The 15,647-nt window shown below is 40.5% G+C and overlaps 1 protein-coding gene across 5 annotated transcripts in view; it reads left to right on the top strand.

The window, feature by feature from the left end:
- The window catches only part of cpne1 (copine I), a 32,063-nt gene that overhangs the window by 1,356 nt on the left and 15,060 nt on the right, over positions 1-15,647 (top strand). Inside the window, exons 2-3 of one of the 5 annotated variants that reach the window (XM_075461741.1) lie at positions 1,697-1,761; positions 6,163-11,771. The exons of 1 other annotated variant lie outside the window; for it this stretch is intronic. In XM_075461741.1, the coding sequence (XP_075317856.1) occupies positions 6,191-8,914 (2,724 nt within the window). In that variant the 5' untranslated portion in view covers positions 1,697-1,761; positions 6,163-6,190 and the 3' untranslated portion in view covers positions 8,915-11,771. Of the gene's footprint in view, positions 1-1,696; positions 1,762-6,162; positions 11,772-14,388; positions 14,520-15,647 lie in introns of those variants that run through there. 3 more of the 5 variants (XM_075461744.1, XM_075461742.1, XM_075461746.1) reach the window with 3 other exon arrangements.

The raw sequence follows: 15,647 nt of genomic DNA, 5'->3' as shown, positions 1-15,647 counted from the left end.
CTCTTTGTTGACTGGTGAGTGAAGAGTCCCTCACTATTGTTTAAAAATGGATTCTGTTTTTGTGTTTGAGCTACTACAGACGTCCCACTCTTTCCGATTAATTCTGCTCTTTGATTACAACCATATTGCTGTGTTTTTAGATTGACGCCAGCACATGAGCTGTTGTGTGTTCCAGCTTGTTTTTCTTCCCTTTATGCTGAATTTGCTGTATTGAACATTTCTTTCTGGTAGCTTTCTCTGTCTTTTCAGCTCCATTGTGCTTCCCTTCTCCTTCAGTGGAAAATGCAGCTTTGGTTCAACGTTTTCTCTTTGCCTCTGGATACGAGAGTTGTCTCTGTCATCAGCTGTTGGTGCTTTATCCTTTTTCTGCTTTGTGTGATGCCAAAGTTTGATGAGTAGAGTGGATGTTTTGATTAGAAATCCATTCAAAATCTATGTTGAAAAAGCATTGGCTTGCAGTCATCTGTTTGTGGTTTGTCTTTGCTGAAGTTGGAACCCTGCTTTTACTGATGGTGATGATGATGATCATGTTGATGTCAAGCACCATGTTAAAATATGTAGGACACTACTGGCTGCAGCATGATATGCTGACTTAGTATTTTCAGGGTTTTTCAAATTTCTGAGAGTCCCAGAGAGGCTGGCATGTCAGAGTTCAATGAGATGTCCATCTTGAATGTTGATGCAGAGGATTGTGGGAACAGCAAGCAATTACTACATTGCTATTGCTCAGCTTGACAGCATGATTTTTATCAGTTTTAGCTTTCATGTCGCTCTGCACATTGCTGCTTTTTTTTTTTTACTTTCTCCTATAATCAGCTGCTCGCTTTGAAGTGCTGGTAATGAGTTGCTAAATTTGCTGTGGTTTAAATAATGCTAATGTTGCTCTGGTTGACATGTGGTAATGCTGCTGTGGATATGTGCCTGATATTGCTCCTGCAAAATGGTTGATGATACTGTTCTTACTGCTCCTGTTGATGAGTTTCTGCTGTTGCTCTTGGTATGATAATGTTAATGTCTTGTTGATGATGTATTTCGTACTTGCTGGTTGAAATGTTATTCATGTTGTGGTATTTTACAAGCGGGTGCTGAAGTACTGCTTTCTGACTTGGTGATTTATGAGCATCCAGATCTGTTTGATTTTTGCTGATTGCCGAAAAAGTCCTTGGTTGTTGCTTGGTGTTTCAGAATGTTGTGAAATGGTTGCTACAATAGCTGGTGATGAAGGTGAACCTCTGTAATGCAGCATATCATTCAGATCACTGGGTTACTTGTCTCACAGGAAGCTTGGGTGTAAGTATTTTTGTTATGTGCTTTGTGTAGTCATGATGCGGTTTGGACGTGGGCAAGTGTGTGGCACTGCTGTCGGGTAGAAATGTCTGATTGAGATATTTGATTCTCTTGTTTTAGAGACGTCTTCAAATTCAAGCCTTGACGCAATTCCTGAGTTGAGTTTCTGCATTGTGTTGACAGCCTCCTTGTTGCAAAGCTAAAACCAACACATCACACAATAGTTGGGTACTATTCAACACTTCAAGTTTGATTGAGAACAAGTTGTTGACACGAATTAAACACGGCCTGCAAGCTGCTGAAAACACCAATACGCCTGTTACTGGAAGCTAATGTAACACTTCATGTCAGTTTGTTGTGTGAAAAATGTTTTGAAAAGGATTGTTTGTTTCTCTGACCCTTTCACCAGGTTTCAGTGTCCTGCAGAAATCTTCTGTTACTCAGTGAAACTAGACACACTACTTAGTTGCATTGGTGAGTTTCAAGTTGCATGAGATTTATGAAGATTTACTGTTGCACAAAATATTTCACACTCAACCAAATATAAAGGCAAATGTATGTGTACTGCATGGTAGAATACGGTAAAGCTTTCTTTAAACTGCTGATTTGCAAACTACTTCTCAGTCATTTTCAGGGGTCAGTACCCAGCCAGTTCCCATGCTGATGTGGAACAGAGGACAGATCTAGAACCAATTCTATTTGTTTTGATGCCCAAATTATCTCACGGCAGTAAAAAAAAAAAAAAAAAAAAAGGTTCCAGAGTGTCACCAAATCTTTGCTGGTCTAAAAACCGTAACTGTTGAGTAAGACATACTGTTAGCACTTGGTACTTAAATGTGTCCTGGCTGATCGGATCACAAATGGACAACAGATACTTGGAGTTGGAGCACAAAGTTGACAGAAACTCATTGATTCTTGACTTAGTAGTCAGCTTGCTTTGTTCCTTGAGGTTGCAGACATTTGGTCAGGGCAAAAACGGCTACCCAGTTCCTCATGTAATTTATATCACCACAATAATACATGTTTACGAGTCACTTTACACACCATTTTAAACGCCATGTGCTTTTCTTGTTAATGTTTTCCTATAAGTTGACAAATGAACGTGTGCAACTTTATTGTTCTGCTAAAGCTGCAAAATCAACAATTTATTGTGTACTTTCATTTTGTGTAGGTTCAAATTCTCAATAATATTCCTTCGACTGCATTGATGCACAGTCATGTCACCTCCAGTGTCAGCACACTTCTTCTCAACACAGACAAAACAAACGGAAACTTTTAAACTCAGCCGTTTTCATTCTGAACGAGTCTCTGCTGTTTGGCTGTCTTCAAGGTTTTTCTTCAAACATACTGCATGCTTAGAATAAACTGTAATTTAACTAGTCTACACCTATGAGCTATGTTTATGTTGTAATGTGTAGCAACACATTCTGCGCGTGCTCTCACACTTCACATTTATGCAGCGCTATCCACCGATATTCAGCTCGTTGACTGCAATCAGCATGTCGGGAAATGGTATAACATTTGATAGTAGCACTGTATTATTTTTATTTGATTTTCCCTGATTGTGCTGAACTGACTTTGCCCTGAAACTGACTAGATTTAATTCAAATTCAATTTTGTTTGGCATAAAGAATTTTGCTGGGCCTTGTGCACTGTATAGATGTTTGAGCTATAGTTGATATAAAGTTTCCTGATATGGCGATGATGGCGTACATAGGGCTGTCGCGATAACCGCAAAATGCAATCACCGCGGTGCTGAGAGGACCTCCGCGGTGCGTGTCCAGGCCACCGCCACCACCGCCCACCGCACGCCCGCTTGCACGCGCAGAACAACTCGAGAAACTAAAAGAGTTTTTAAGACTGCACAGTAAATACAAAGCGACTGACAGAACTGATACTTTTTTAAAGCCAGCACAGTAATAATGATACATTGTATATTCCCTGCAAGGCAGGAGAAACACATTAACACAGCGAGGTGCCGCGTTTCTGTCGTCATCTTTGCATATAGGCACCACACACGCACACACGTCTGCATGCTACTCGTTGTGGTCTCATTCTCCCTCAGCAGCTGATATTACAAGAATATGCCTACTCAGTGTCGTAGCAATAGAAGTTAAAATAAAATGCAATTGCCTACCTTTATCTCGGCTTTACTCCTCTGCCTAGTCCGGACACTTTATGGCTTTGAATCTTCCCTTATTATCCATGTTTAACGTTGTAAATGCGACCGTCTAATATCAACAATAAGCTAGCTTCCACAGAACCACAGCTTGGTGTGCACATTTGCTGTTGGGAAATACCTGATCATTTCAACAAAACTGTGTAGGTGAAACTATTTAAATAATAATAATAAAAATAAAAAAAAACGTTTAAAAAATGTGCCGGGCCAGAAATAAGCTCTAACAACTTCGCGGAAACAGTTAAAGTTCAGCTTGGGTTGGTTGGTCGGCGGCAGTCTGTTTAAAAAAAAACTGTATCCCGGACACGTGAGCTCAACTGCTGTGCTGATCTGCTTCGTTTTTCTCCGTCATTACTAAACGAAACGTGCGCAGGTCTGCAACAATGTTGATATTTGCCATGTGGCACTGGCAACAATGTTGCAGAACTGGGGTATGCGCTGCTTGATCTCCGCTATGTTGGTCTGTGAGCGAGTAAATGACAGGCAAAGCAAAGTGAAATGTCAGAATCGCTGGGGAAAAAAGCCGGATTATGCGCTCGATTTTCATCCAACATTGCGTGTCGTGGAAAGTAGCCTAATGAACAAAAATGGGATATCACCGCATACCGCGCTGATGAGTGGCTATGAGTCACCGCGGTGGGAATTCCCTCACCGCAACAGCCCTAGGCGTACATGTGTGGATTCAATCAACTTGAAAGTTGCACTTTTTTCTTTTGATTAAACTTGAAACATTTGCTTATTACTCAGTGTAAGCACAGCAAATTCTCCGAGTTAGCAATGGTTTAACAGACTAAAAAGTCTTTTGATAGACTTTACTGAAATACTTTACAACTGTTCAGATGGGATTTTTCTTTAATGTGCAATAGCACAATAAAGGGAATACAAATGACTGAAACAATCTAAATTATTATCTTTAACATTGGTATCACATTGGTCCTGATACATATATCCTTTCACAATACATATTTCCCTAATTAAAACACTATTTTTTTTAGAAGTAAGAATACGTCCAGCTTGGCTCTAAACATTCAGGGCTCTGGCACTGCACTCACAGCTGCTTTATTTACTGTTGGTGCAGTTATAAATAGACGGCGAGCTGAAGGTTTTCAGTGAATGGTACATCACTAATGATTAAATTGCCAGTATTTTAATTTAGTCTGACTTTTAAGATGACAATTGGCTTAATGATTTTCTGTCACTTATAACAGGTTTAAATTTATTTTACATGATTTTAGGGCGTTCAGCTTGGTAACAATGGTAGGCAACAACATAGATTCAGTATTTATGTCAAACATTGTTTAGATGTTAATATAATCGGAGTTTGCTGACTGGAATTTAATTGGTTAAAAAAAAAAAAAAAGGGGTGTGTCTGAAACTAAACAATAAGCTGGTCCTTCAGATGGCTGAGGACAGATTCACATTCAGACTGTAATAGCAATGTGACCCCAAATTGGTCAGACCACCTCTGAATGAGGTCTGAGCGATTCAATTTGATTGCATTCTCAATACGTCCTAAGTGAGCTCACACCTGTATTTATAATACTCAGTTTGTGATCTGATCAGCCAAGGATGAGTGTTTGCACCAGATGCAAAGCTGACCCCAGAGAAGTCTGCAGTGACATAATTATGTGGCTCTATGGTGTCTTTCTGGCTTATTGAAAAGCAGACAGGTTCTTAGAAGGTTTGTAAAAGTTTTAGCCAACTCCAGATTGGCTCTTGCACCACTTGTCTTTGTTGGATAACAGAGCACCTCTACAGAGTTTGAGGTAAAATGAATTGGGTTGTATGATGGTGTTCTCTTAGTGTTTCACCACAAAGTTCTAGTTTGTAAAAAACTTCTACTTTGTAAATGAGTTTCAGATGCTGATAGATTCTCGAGAATGCACTATACTCAGTCCAAGCTTCTGGTTAAACACCAATAAGAGACATTATGTGACTAAAAATAATCAGGGTTTATATCAAAAGTCTGCTGAAAGCTGCAAACACTTGTTAGATTAATCAGATTTTATTTTGAACTTGATGTTTGCGTGTTTTAGAAGAAGGATATTGGTACATTTAGCTGGCAAACTGTTTGGGTAAACGGCAACATTTCATAGAAGTTTTCTCAGTTTTCAACATTTGTTTGGCATGTAAACATTTTTTTTTTTTTAGCTTTTGGTTAGATTACTCTGAATTTGTAATTCATATTACTGACTGAGTAGAGAATGTAGTGCAGTGTTATCTGTGTCAGTCTGGAGTGCTTTGACCCTCTGAAAGCTTTCTTTTCTACATGCCACCTTGTTGACGCCTATGCAGTTTTTGTACAATACAAATGCATCTGTTGTTTTTCTAACAAAAAATATCACCTTATATATGATTGAATAACTTTCAGAATGGAAGAACAAGATAATTGAACTCATTAAAGATGCATAGACTGTTTTAGTGTAGTTTTTGTTGTCAGTTTTCTCCAAATTTTGCTAAACTCTCACCCTCTCCTCCCCAACCCTTCAAAACACCTTTGGTTTCCAATTTCAAGGCCCACAAACAATTGCTTAAAGTTTAAAAATGGTTTGTGAGTTTTATATGAAGAAACTGAAATGTTATCGGTGTTGGCTATGTCTTTATTGGACTGCAAAGTCCACTTTGAGAAACATCTGGAAACCACTGGTCTCCTTCTTTCTGCTCTTCATCTGATGTTAGTGTTGCTTTCTCCCCAGGTTATAGGGCTGTTGTTTAGCAGTCAGTATGGCAGTAGTCATCAGGCTGCAAGGTCTGCCCATAGTGGCTGGCACCATGGACATCAGACACTTCTTCTCTGGCCTCACCATCCCTGACGGGGGAGTGCACATCGTGGGGGGTGAACATGGTGAAGCATTCATCGTGTTTGCCACTGATGAGGATGCTCGACTAGGGATGATGCGAACAGGCGGGTCCATCAAAAGCTCTAAGGTGTCATTGTTACTTAGTAGTAAGACAGAAATGCAGAACATGATTGAACTAAGCCGCCGTAGATTTGAGGCTGGGGCAGGAGCTGCAGAGATGGCTGCACCTACAGCAGGAAATGTTAACCGACAAACAAGCGGAACTTCCATACCCACAGTGCAGTCGGGGGCAGTCGGGAGATCTGGTAGCCATGGAAACCAGGGTTTCAGTAACACCCAAGCCTCAGTGACGGCAACAAGCTCCTCTCAAGAGCAACCGAGTAACAAGGCAGCAACCAGTTTGGCCAGTGTAGTACAGAACTTTCCCAACAGCTACAGCTCTACCCCTACAATCACTACAGCTCTGGCATCACTCAATGCATGTCCCCCACCCATCCCTCCACTTCCCAACATGCCATCCATGCCTCCTATGCCCACGCTCCCCACAATACCTGTTCCTCCTCCTGGTTCTTCCCTCCCCCCCGTCCCTACTGTCTCCCCCCTATCCCAAGGACCTCCAGTGCCACCCATGTCCCACCTCTCTCACATGTCCTCCCTACCTCCCTTCAATCCCTCCCTACCCCCCCCTGGAGGAATGGGCTCTGGACTCCCTCTTGGAACCCCCAACCCCATGCTGTTCAACCCTCTCTCGCCACTGGCCTCACTTGGCCTTCAGGCTCATATGAAGGCTGCTGCTGCTGCTGCTGCTGCTGCAGCCACTGGAGCAGGAGCCGCCAGTATTGATGAAATGTTTGTTTTTCTACAAAACCTGCCATTTTCCTGCTCAGAAATGGAAGTCAGGGATTTTTTCCGGGGTCTAGGGGTGGATGGGGTTCGCCTATTGAGAGATGGGCATGGGCGACCAAATGGCAGGGCTATGGTCAAGTTCTTCTCACCCCAGGACAGTTTTGAAGCTTTAAAGCGGGGAGGAGGCATGATGGGCCAAAGATTCATTGAGTTCACCCCAGGCTCTGAGCGTCAGTGGGCCAGCCTCAATGACAGTGGGTCAAGCCATGTTCCTCACAATATTAACAAATCAAATAATAGCAATGAACCACTGGATCAGCAGCAGCACCGCCGCGGTAATGCTGGGACAGGAGGCAGAGATCAAAGAGAACGGTCACGCTCTCCCCACAGGCAGGAGTTCTGTGTCTATCTTAAAGGTCTTCCTTATGAGGCTGACAAAAAGCAGATAAAAGATTTCTTTAAGACTTTGGCCATTGTGGAAGATAGCATCTACATAGCCTATGGGCCAAATGGGCGCGCAACAGGAGAAGGTTTCCTTGAGTTCAAAGCCGAGCATGAGTATAAAAGTGCTCTTGGTGCTCACATGCAGTACATGGGCTCCCGTTTCATCCAGGTTCACCCAATCAGCCGAAAGGGGATGCTTGAAAAGATTGACACCATCCGGAAACGCGAAGCATCACAGGGTGATGGCAAAAATCAGGATGGCTTGAAAGCTCCGAGGAATTGTGCTCACATTACCAACATCCCATATAATATCTCCAAGAAGGATGTCCGTGCCTTCTTAGAGGGTGTGGGGCTCTATGAGGACACCCTAAAGGTCCTGACTGATAGCCATGGCAATGGTTTAGGACAAGCTGTCTTCCAGCTGCGAACTGAGGAAGATGCCCGCAAAGCTGAAAGACTGCACCGGCAAAAGCTCAACGGCCGTGATGCCTTTGTCCATTTGGTTACCTTTGAGCAGATGAAGGAAATTGAGCGAAATCCTCCACCTCAAAACAAGAGGGGCCAGCGCAACCAAAACCAGCAGAACCAAAACCAGAACCAGCACCAACAAATCCAGCCCAATCCACAGCAGCCCCAGATCAATCCTTTTGCTGGGATTAGTGGTGAGGAGTTTAACTTTCTCAGAAATACCATGGGTAATCTCAACAGTGCCCCCTTTGTCACTCCATTTTCAGCCCCAGGAAATGGGCTGGCGGGCCCTCCTCCTCTCCCTCCATTGGCTGCAGGGCTGGGGGATGTAAATATGGGTGTGCCTCCTCCACTAGTTGCAGGAATTCCTGGAGCACCAATCTTGGAGCCACCAGGATTTCGACCCGGAGCTGCAGGTGGACCTCCTTTTGGCCAGGATGGGCTGAGAGGCTTGGTGCCTTTTGACAATGCCAACAGAAAAGGAGGTGGTGGAGGACAGAACAGAGGAGGAGGGGCCAACAACAATCAGGGGCGTCAAGCGGGCGGAGCAGGTGGTTCACAACAGGTTTTCACTCCAGGGGCTGAAGGTCTACGCAACCAGCCGACTCCAGGAGTATCCAACAATCCCAACAATCAACGTGGTTCTGCTGGCCCAACAATTGTTAAGCTTCAGAACATGCCCTTCACTGTAACCGTTGATGAAATTATGGACTTTTTCTATGGCTACCAGGTTCTGCCCGGCTCAGTTTGCTTACAGTTCAATGAAAAGGGCCTGCCAACTGGTGAGGCTATGGTGGCTTTTCAGAACCACGAGGAGGCCACTGCTGCAGTCATGGACCTCAATGATAGACCTATTGGAGCGCGCAAAGTTAAAATAAGCCTGGGTTAAAACTTGACCTAAAACAGACTTCCTGTATATAAGATTATACATCTGCCTGGACCAACAAACCAGGTGAAACAAAGCCAACATAAACACCCGATTCTGAAATAAACTTGACTGTCCAGAGCCCCGTTAAGATCTTACCCTGTTCAGTGACTGTCGGCCATTACCAAAACTCTTTCTTCTATGCGCATATATCAGCAGGTAAGCCCCATCCTTTGCAGTCTGTCCAGTAAAGACTGTGATCCAGACTTTGTTCTTTTCTGTGGATGCTCCCATGACTTTGCTTGCACAAACTGATCACGATGATGGTTATGATGATGATATTGGGAAGATAAAGTCCTTTTTTTTTTTTTTACCATGTGATTATAATGGTTCAGCTTTATGTCAAGTCATGTCCACAGCCTACTCGCTTAACACACTCACTTGTTGTGTTGCTCTGGTAATGACAAACTTTTGCTGTATATACTTAAATATGCTCTGCTGCTGTGGTTTGAAATTTACATGCTCTGTTGCCATGGTAATATCTTAACATGCTCTGTTGCTATCGTAAAGTGATGAAGAGCCATAGTATGTTGCCACGATAAAATGTTTGTTCTATTGCTGTGGTAAAATCTTAACTTGCATTGTTGCTACATTAAACTCTTTACATCCTCAGTTGCTATTGTAAAACCTGTTGCTCTTGTAAAGTCCTCTCAATCCATGTTGCTATGGTAAAATGATGGTAAAATGTCCCATGATCAAATGTTTGTGATCTGTTGCAATGGTGAAATGTTGACATGTCCCATTCTTCTGGTAAAAATCCCACTGACTTCAAGCTCTGTTGCTTTGGTAAAGTGTTGACAGCTCCTTGTTGCCATATAGAGGATGTGGGATGGACAGATTGCCGACTCATGTTTCATATAGTAAATTGGGGCTGCAGAATTTATTTTGTTTGTCACATTTTTATGATGTTGCTGTGTTTGAATCATGCCACCCCCACCCCCTCTTTTTTCTTCCCCAGCACATTTGTAGGTGTTTGGACAGTAGAATGCTGAGATGAAGTCTTTAGTGTTTTTAGTTTGGTAGCATTATGTTGTATGTAAGTTTGATCATGATTATTTCAAACTTCAAGCTCTTTGTTGTTTCTAACGATAGTGTGAACTAACTTGTATGATCGTACGACATTTCATGATGGAATCTCCTTTGCTTTGGCTAATAAAAGGACGTTCCTCGCCAGCGATCAGCTTCTCATGATTGTCTGCTCTTCACTTTCTGATGATGGAAACTTTTCTGATTTGGGTTAACTGTCTTTTGTTTGTTTTTTGAAAAACTTGAATGGAAAAATTAAAGTTTTGCCTCTAGTAGTCTCTGCTGTTATATTTAAGCCTGAGCCACAGGTTTGAACCTCAACTAAACTACCACCTCCGCTAACAGCAAGGCCTAAAAACCTAACTATATTTCTTTCTCACATGCACTGGCTGCTTCATGCTACTTAGGCTCCCGAGTCTGGATTCTAACATTTATTTCCATGATGATTCTAAACCAGCCAATTAAATTGATGTGGTTACTCTGTCATGGTGTATTTTACAGATGCACCATCTGCAAGTTTTTCGGCCATTTTTCTTTTTTCTTTTTTTTTTTAAATAAATCAATTTTGACCAGCCGATTCAAATTTTCCTCAAAAGGACTATAATCGACTGCATACAAAATTATTTTTAATAATTTAGAAAATACGTAAATAAAGAGCTCCATGTTCTTGGATTAAGGTATTTGTTCAAAGTCCACAAGAAAATAATGATAGTATATCCCTGTTAATGCACCTCATAATTTAAACTCATTTTAGAAAAATATAGAAGTGCAACATTGAATGTAAAATAAAGTGCTGCATTTCTACTTTTGGAAATGAAAACAATGTACCAGATAATGAAAGGAAGTTACTGACAGGATTATGTCAGCAGACGTAGACCCAGTGCAATTACTTTAACATTAATTGCTGCTGGCAAGAGTCTGTGGCTGTCAGTTTTTCAGTGCTATACAGACAGGAAGAAAAAAATAATAGTAATAAAAAAAAAAAGTTTGGCCATTTTGAAGTCTCAGCCATTAAAATTGAATATCTGTCAATCTATCAGTGCATAGTTGATAATAGCCTCATCTTGAATAGAAAAATGAGTCTAACCATTCTCCCTTGCAAAACCTTTTAAACCAATTTTCAATCTGGTTAAAGCCAGTGGTAACAACTCGTGTCAAAAGTACAGCAAGTGAATGTAAGTTTCACTGAACTTTAGGCTAGATTCTATGTCAAGTTGTTGGTCTGATTTTTGTACCACAAAAGCGTTCAAATTATGCTTATACTGAAACATTTAGGTCAGTTGCACAGTGGTTACTACTGAACCCTAAGTGTATGTCAACATAATTTAAACATTTTTCAGGGAAAAACAAATGTTTGTTAGAATCTTACAAAGAGTAAATTTCTCTTCTAAATACTTTAGTTCATATAAGTGGATTCACCATACAATTTTTCTTAAAGTCACAACAGAAACGGGCAACATCAAAGGTTGCAAGTTATTGCTCATACCCAGTAACAAAATAATAAGTTTACTTTTTTCTACATTAGTTGTGTCATCTGCTCTCTGTTTCTGATGTACTGCATGCTGCAGTTCTTTCTTTCTAACTGACACGAGAAGTCTCCTGTGAATGTTAGAGTAGTGATCCTGACTAGTAAATGGCATCAGCAAGAAGTTGTTTGGTCTGAAGAGGAATCCTCTGCATTCAGGAAAAGGTTATCCTCAATCCAGGTACATTAATGATTTTCAAGTGAATGTGTTGTTGAAGTGTGTGAATGGATGAGACGAACGGGCCTTAATAAAATGAGTGAAGCACCCTGTGTTGGTGAAGATGATGTGTCTTTGTTGTGCAGCTGGTGTGTGGAGAAAAGGAAAAATGTGTCGGGAACTTCGATAAATCCAAATGATAGACGAGGCTTCTGTAAAAGGGTGTGAGTCTGAATGATGAGTGTGTGTTTGTGGGACCACTGAGCTGTCCGTCATTCAGCTGCTGAGACCCCCCCTGATTAATAGACTGATGGCGGATCTCGCAGGTGAGTAACAGACGCACGTAAAAAGCTCCAGTCTAAGCCCTTGGAAAAAGAATAGATGATTTATTAACAGCAGCCCACCAGGATTCATCATCAGATTAGCGTTTGAAGCAGCTTTCATAGCCGACATTAAAGTCGAGTGACCAAAAGGGCAGCTTGTGGCTGGGAGATGGTATCATCATCTTCTGTGCCCAGTGGACGGGGGATAACAGCCATTCACTGGTGCATGTGTCTTTCTTATGGCACACCCCAGGTAGCATTTGGTAATTGGTGAATTTTAGACAAGAGATGATTGTATGTATCATATGCCTCGTACCCGCCAATGCCTCTTATGCTAAATTTAAAAAAAACTGTTGTGTAACTGATGGTGGTGTTGCCCCCCCATTGTTTTGATATAAAAAGAAATTAGAAATCAGTCGCAGGGCTACAACTGACCCCATCGCAACACTTTCCAAGCTTACACATCTATATTATAAATGCTAAAAGGAAAAGCAGCAAATCCACACATGTAAACACCTCTAGCTTCCTGAATCATGAGATGTTTACAGGAAAATGTATATTAGAAAATGATGAAAATATATCTTAATCTATTTTCAGTCACTAAAGCATCTCAGCTCTACTTTTTCTAAAATGATTTAGCCTCTGTAGGAGCATTACACAATATATATCTAAGGAGATCTTCAAGCAGTGTTTGTTCACATTTCACAAGAATAAGTGGACAGTGATTTAAAGTGATCAAGTTCATGTTTGTAATTCACCATTTCAAATTCTCTGAACTGTCCTCCTTATCGTGTTATGGAGTGCTATGAACAACTAAAATATGGACCCCACTGCCATATAAGCAGATTACAAACCATCAAGATGCTCTAATCTAACTGTGACATAAAGAAAAAAATCTTTGGAGCATTGCCTGTTTTGTTTGATCTTTTTTTCTTTCTTTTTGCTCAGAGATGAAAGTATATTAACTGGCAAAGGACCAGTGACAAATGCTTCTACTAATGGTAGCTTCAACAGCGAGTGGGGAAAAATGCAACTTTTAAATTAAAAGTGACAGACTTTAGATCTCTGTTAGATGTTGTAGGCATGAGGGGGCATTTAGTTGAGTCATAGAAACAGAAGCTCAGTGAGTGTGTTTGTGTGGGTGTGAGAGAGGGAATTAGGGGGATTAACAGCATAATATCATGACACTTCTTAGCTCTTTTATCTCAGGATGGTATTTTTTGTGAGTTGTGTTTTTCCTGTTTTCTCTCTGGTGATATGATACTGTCCTCTGTGGTTCTGCTACAAAAGATTAATAAAATGAATTCCTCCCTGTTGGGGGCAGCTGTGTATGCTGTGTTCAGTCCAATCAAAGTTAAAATATTTTTTTAAACTTTTTCTGCTTTAACTGACTTTCTCTTTTCTCTCTGGTTACTTCTGTATATCGTCAGCTTCATTAAACACAGAACTGCTGTAGCTGCAACAGCACTTCCGGTCTAAGTGTCTGCTCTTCAACATAAAAGCTCTTTTCTTTTCACAGTCCAAATGCTTAGTCGTAGTTTGACAAACTATCCGCTGCAGAAGACCTTGAAATGATGTTGAAAACTTTTAAATGGACCATAGCTTTGTGACTCATCATGTATACAATTAAATGCTGAATTGTAACTATACAAGTTAAATCTCCTGACATTGTTGCTGGTCTTAATTTGATTGTTTAATGCCTACATGAGAGTTTAGTGGTTAGGAAAAAAGGTCAGTTGCACTGTGCAGTGATTCTGTTTTAAATCTAAATTAATCGGTGTGGACCTATAATTGTGCATCGTTATTGTGCTGGTAGTCAACTGAAGTGTACTTACTTTTATCATGAAACATTTCTTAAATTCTATAAGATTCAATTTTACAGTACTGGAGAGGCTGTTCTCCTTTTTCCCTTGTTGCTTTTTTCCCCTTTATGTTATGGGCATTGTTGTTGTTGTTTATTGCAGTTGATACAGTTGTTTCTTTGATATGTTTTCAAAAGGCATCCCTTATTCAGAAGTCAGTATTATAATTTATGGTCATAAGGTGGTGATATATAGTGACCTCTGTGTATGCGCCTTTGAGTATGTGTGTTTTATATATGAAATATGCTGGTTTATTACATCCGTCCCTGCATTTGATAATAAAGTGTTGGAGATATTTGCTGAGTTGCTTTTAATGTGCAAGAGGCTCAACGTTCAGAGAGCGTGACTGACAGCCATCTTGTCCAATCACATCTCGGCTTTTTGCAACTGCCTGGCCAATCACGAAGCCCATTTTCTGTCAACCATTCTTTAAGTCTGAAGCTGGTGAACGGATCGAAATTTTTTTTTTTTTTTTTTTTTTTTTTTTTTTTTTTTTTTTTTTGCGCGTCCCAGCTACAATTACAAAACTTGTCATAGTTGGAATTTATTTTACGTTAAAAGCGTGCTAGCAAGGCTCTCTAAGGAAGTAGTAAAGGTGTGGTTTCCTGTTCCTGGCTGTGAGAGTGGTTGTCCTCCGTGTTGATATTTTTTTCCTCTGGTCTGAAGAAGAGAAAAGGTAATTTAAACCGTTTATACTGGCACGTATGTAGCTAACTTATGTGTGCGAGTGATAGTAGTTGAAAAAGTGCTAATTTAAGTGGCGTGCTGGTTTTACAGTAAAGTTACATATCATTCAATCCAGACTGTCTTTTCCTTGAAGTGCTCCTGTTCATTTTGGTCATTCAAACTGTAAAGAAAACATTTGTTATTTCGGTAGAAATAAAAGTGTGGCAGAGTGACTATGAAGATTCGGTATTTAATGTTACCAGTTAGCAATCAGGTAACCAATATTCCATCAGAGACAGGGGTTAGATGTGTTTTAAATTGTGTTTTCGGTTTGGTGAATGTTACTCTGGTAAAGAAAGATATATATATATATATATATATATATATTACCATAACATAGCAACATGACGTATGCATATAACTATTCATTATAATAACACCACACAAAGTCAAACACTTCTACAACGAATCCTCCGTTTATACTGTTGGAAACAGGTAGCCTCTTTTGCATGTGGGTAAAGATAGAGTTAAGTGATTATACAGTATTATCTCCAAAAATGTCACACAAGACGTAATGCAGCACGTTATGAGGTAAATTTAATGTAAAACGGCAAGATAAGAAGGCCATAAAAGAAGAGCGGTCTCAGCTGAACTGTTGTGACTAAATGCATATCATCTCGTTTATATGGGCTGTCTGTGTTTCAGCTGTACAGGAACTGTGACTTGGATTGTTAAAATTCAGACCATAGAGTTTTATTTGTGGTTAGTTGGCCATGACAGACGGAGGTGAAGGTCTGTAGGCATAGATGTTTAATGAGAGCTTTTTTGTTGGTTGTGTTTAAAGGCAGGATTTCTGTTGCTCTTCCATCTGAGGTCATAGAACAGATGAAAAGTCTCTCGGTACACTTGGACAACTTGTGAGTCCATACTGTTGCTAACGTGGCATTTTTCAGGTGATTTTTCTCTGCAGGATTATCTTTGGACTTTGTAAATTTTCACACTATTATAAGAATCAGCAGTAACACATGTATGAGAAGAGATAGGAAAAAAAGAGCCCGATTTCAGATTTAAGTTACTGGCCTCAGAACTTTAGACTTGTAAACATAGATTTTACTAATCAAGAGGTCTCTCTGCACCC

The sequence above is a fragment of the Odontesthes bonariensis genome, chromosome 3 (assembly GCF_027942865.1).
Source record: "Odontesthes bonariensis isolate fOdoBon6 chromosome 3, fOdoBon6.hap1, whole genome shotgun sequence".
Classification (NCBI taxonomy): Eukaryota; Metazoa; Chordata; class Actinopteri; order Atheriniformes; family Atherinopsidae; genus Odontesthes; species Odontesthes bonariensis.
The sequence above is the reverse complement of the archived record's forward strand: the minus strand, read 5'-3'. Positions and strand labels throughout refer to the sequence as shown.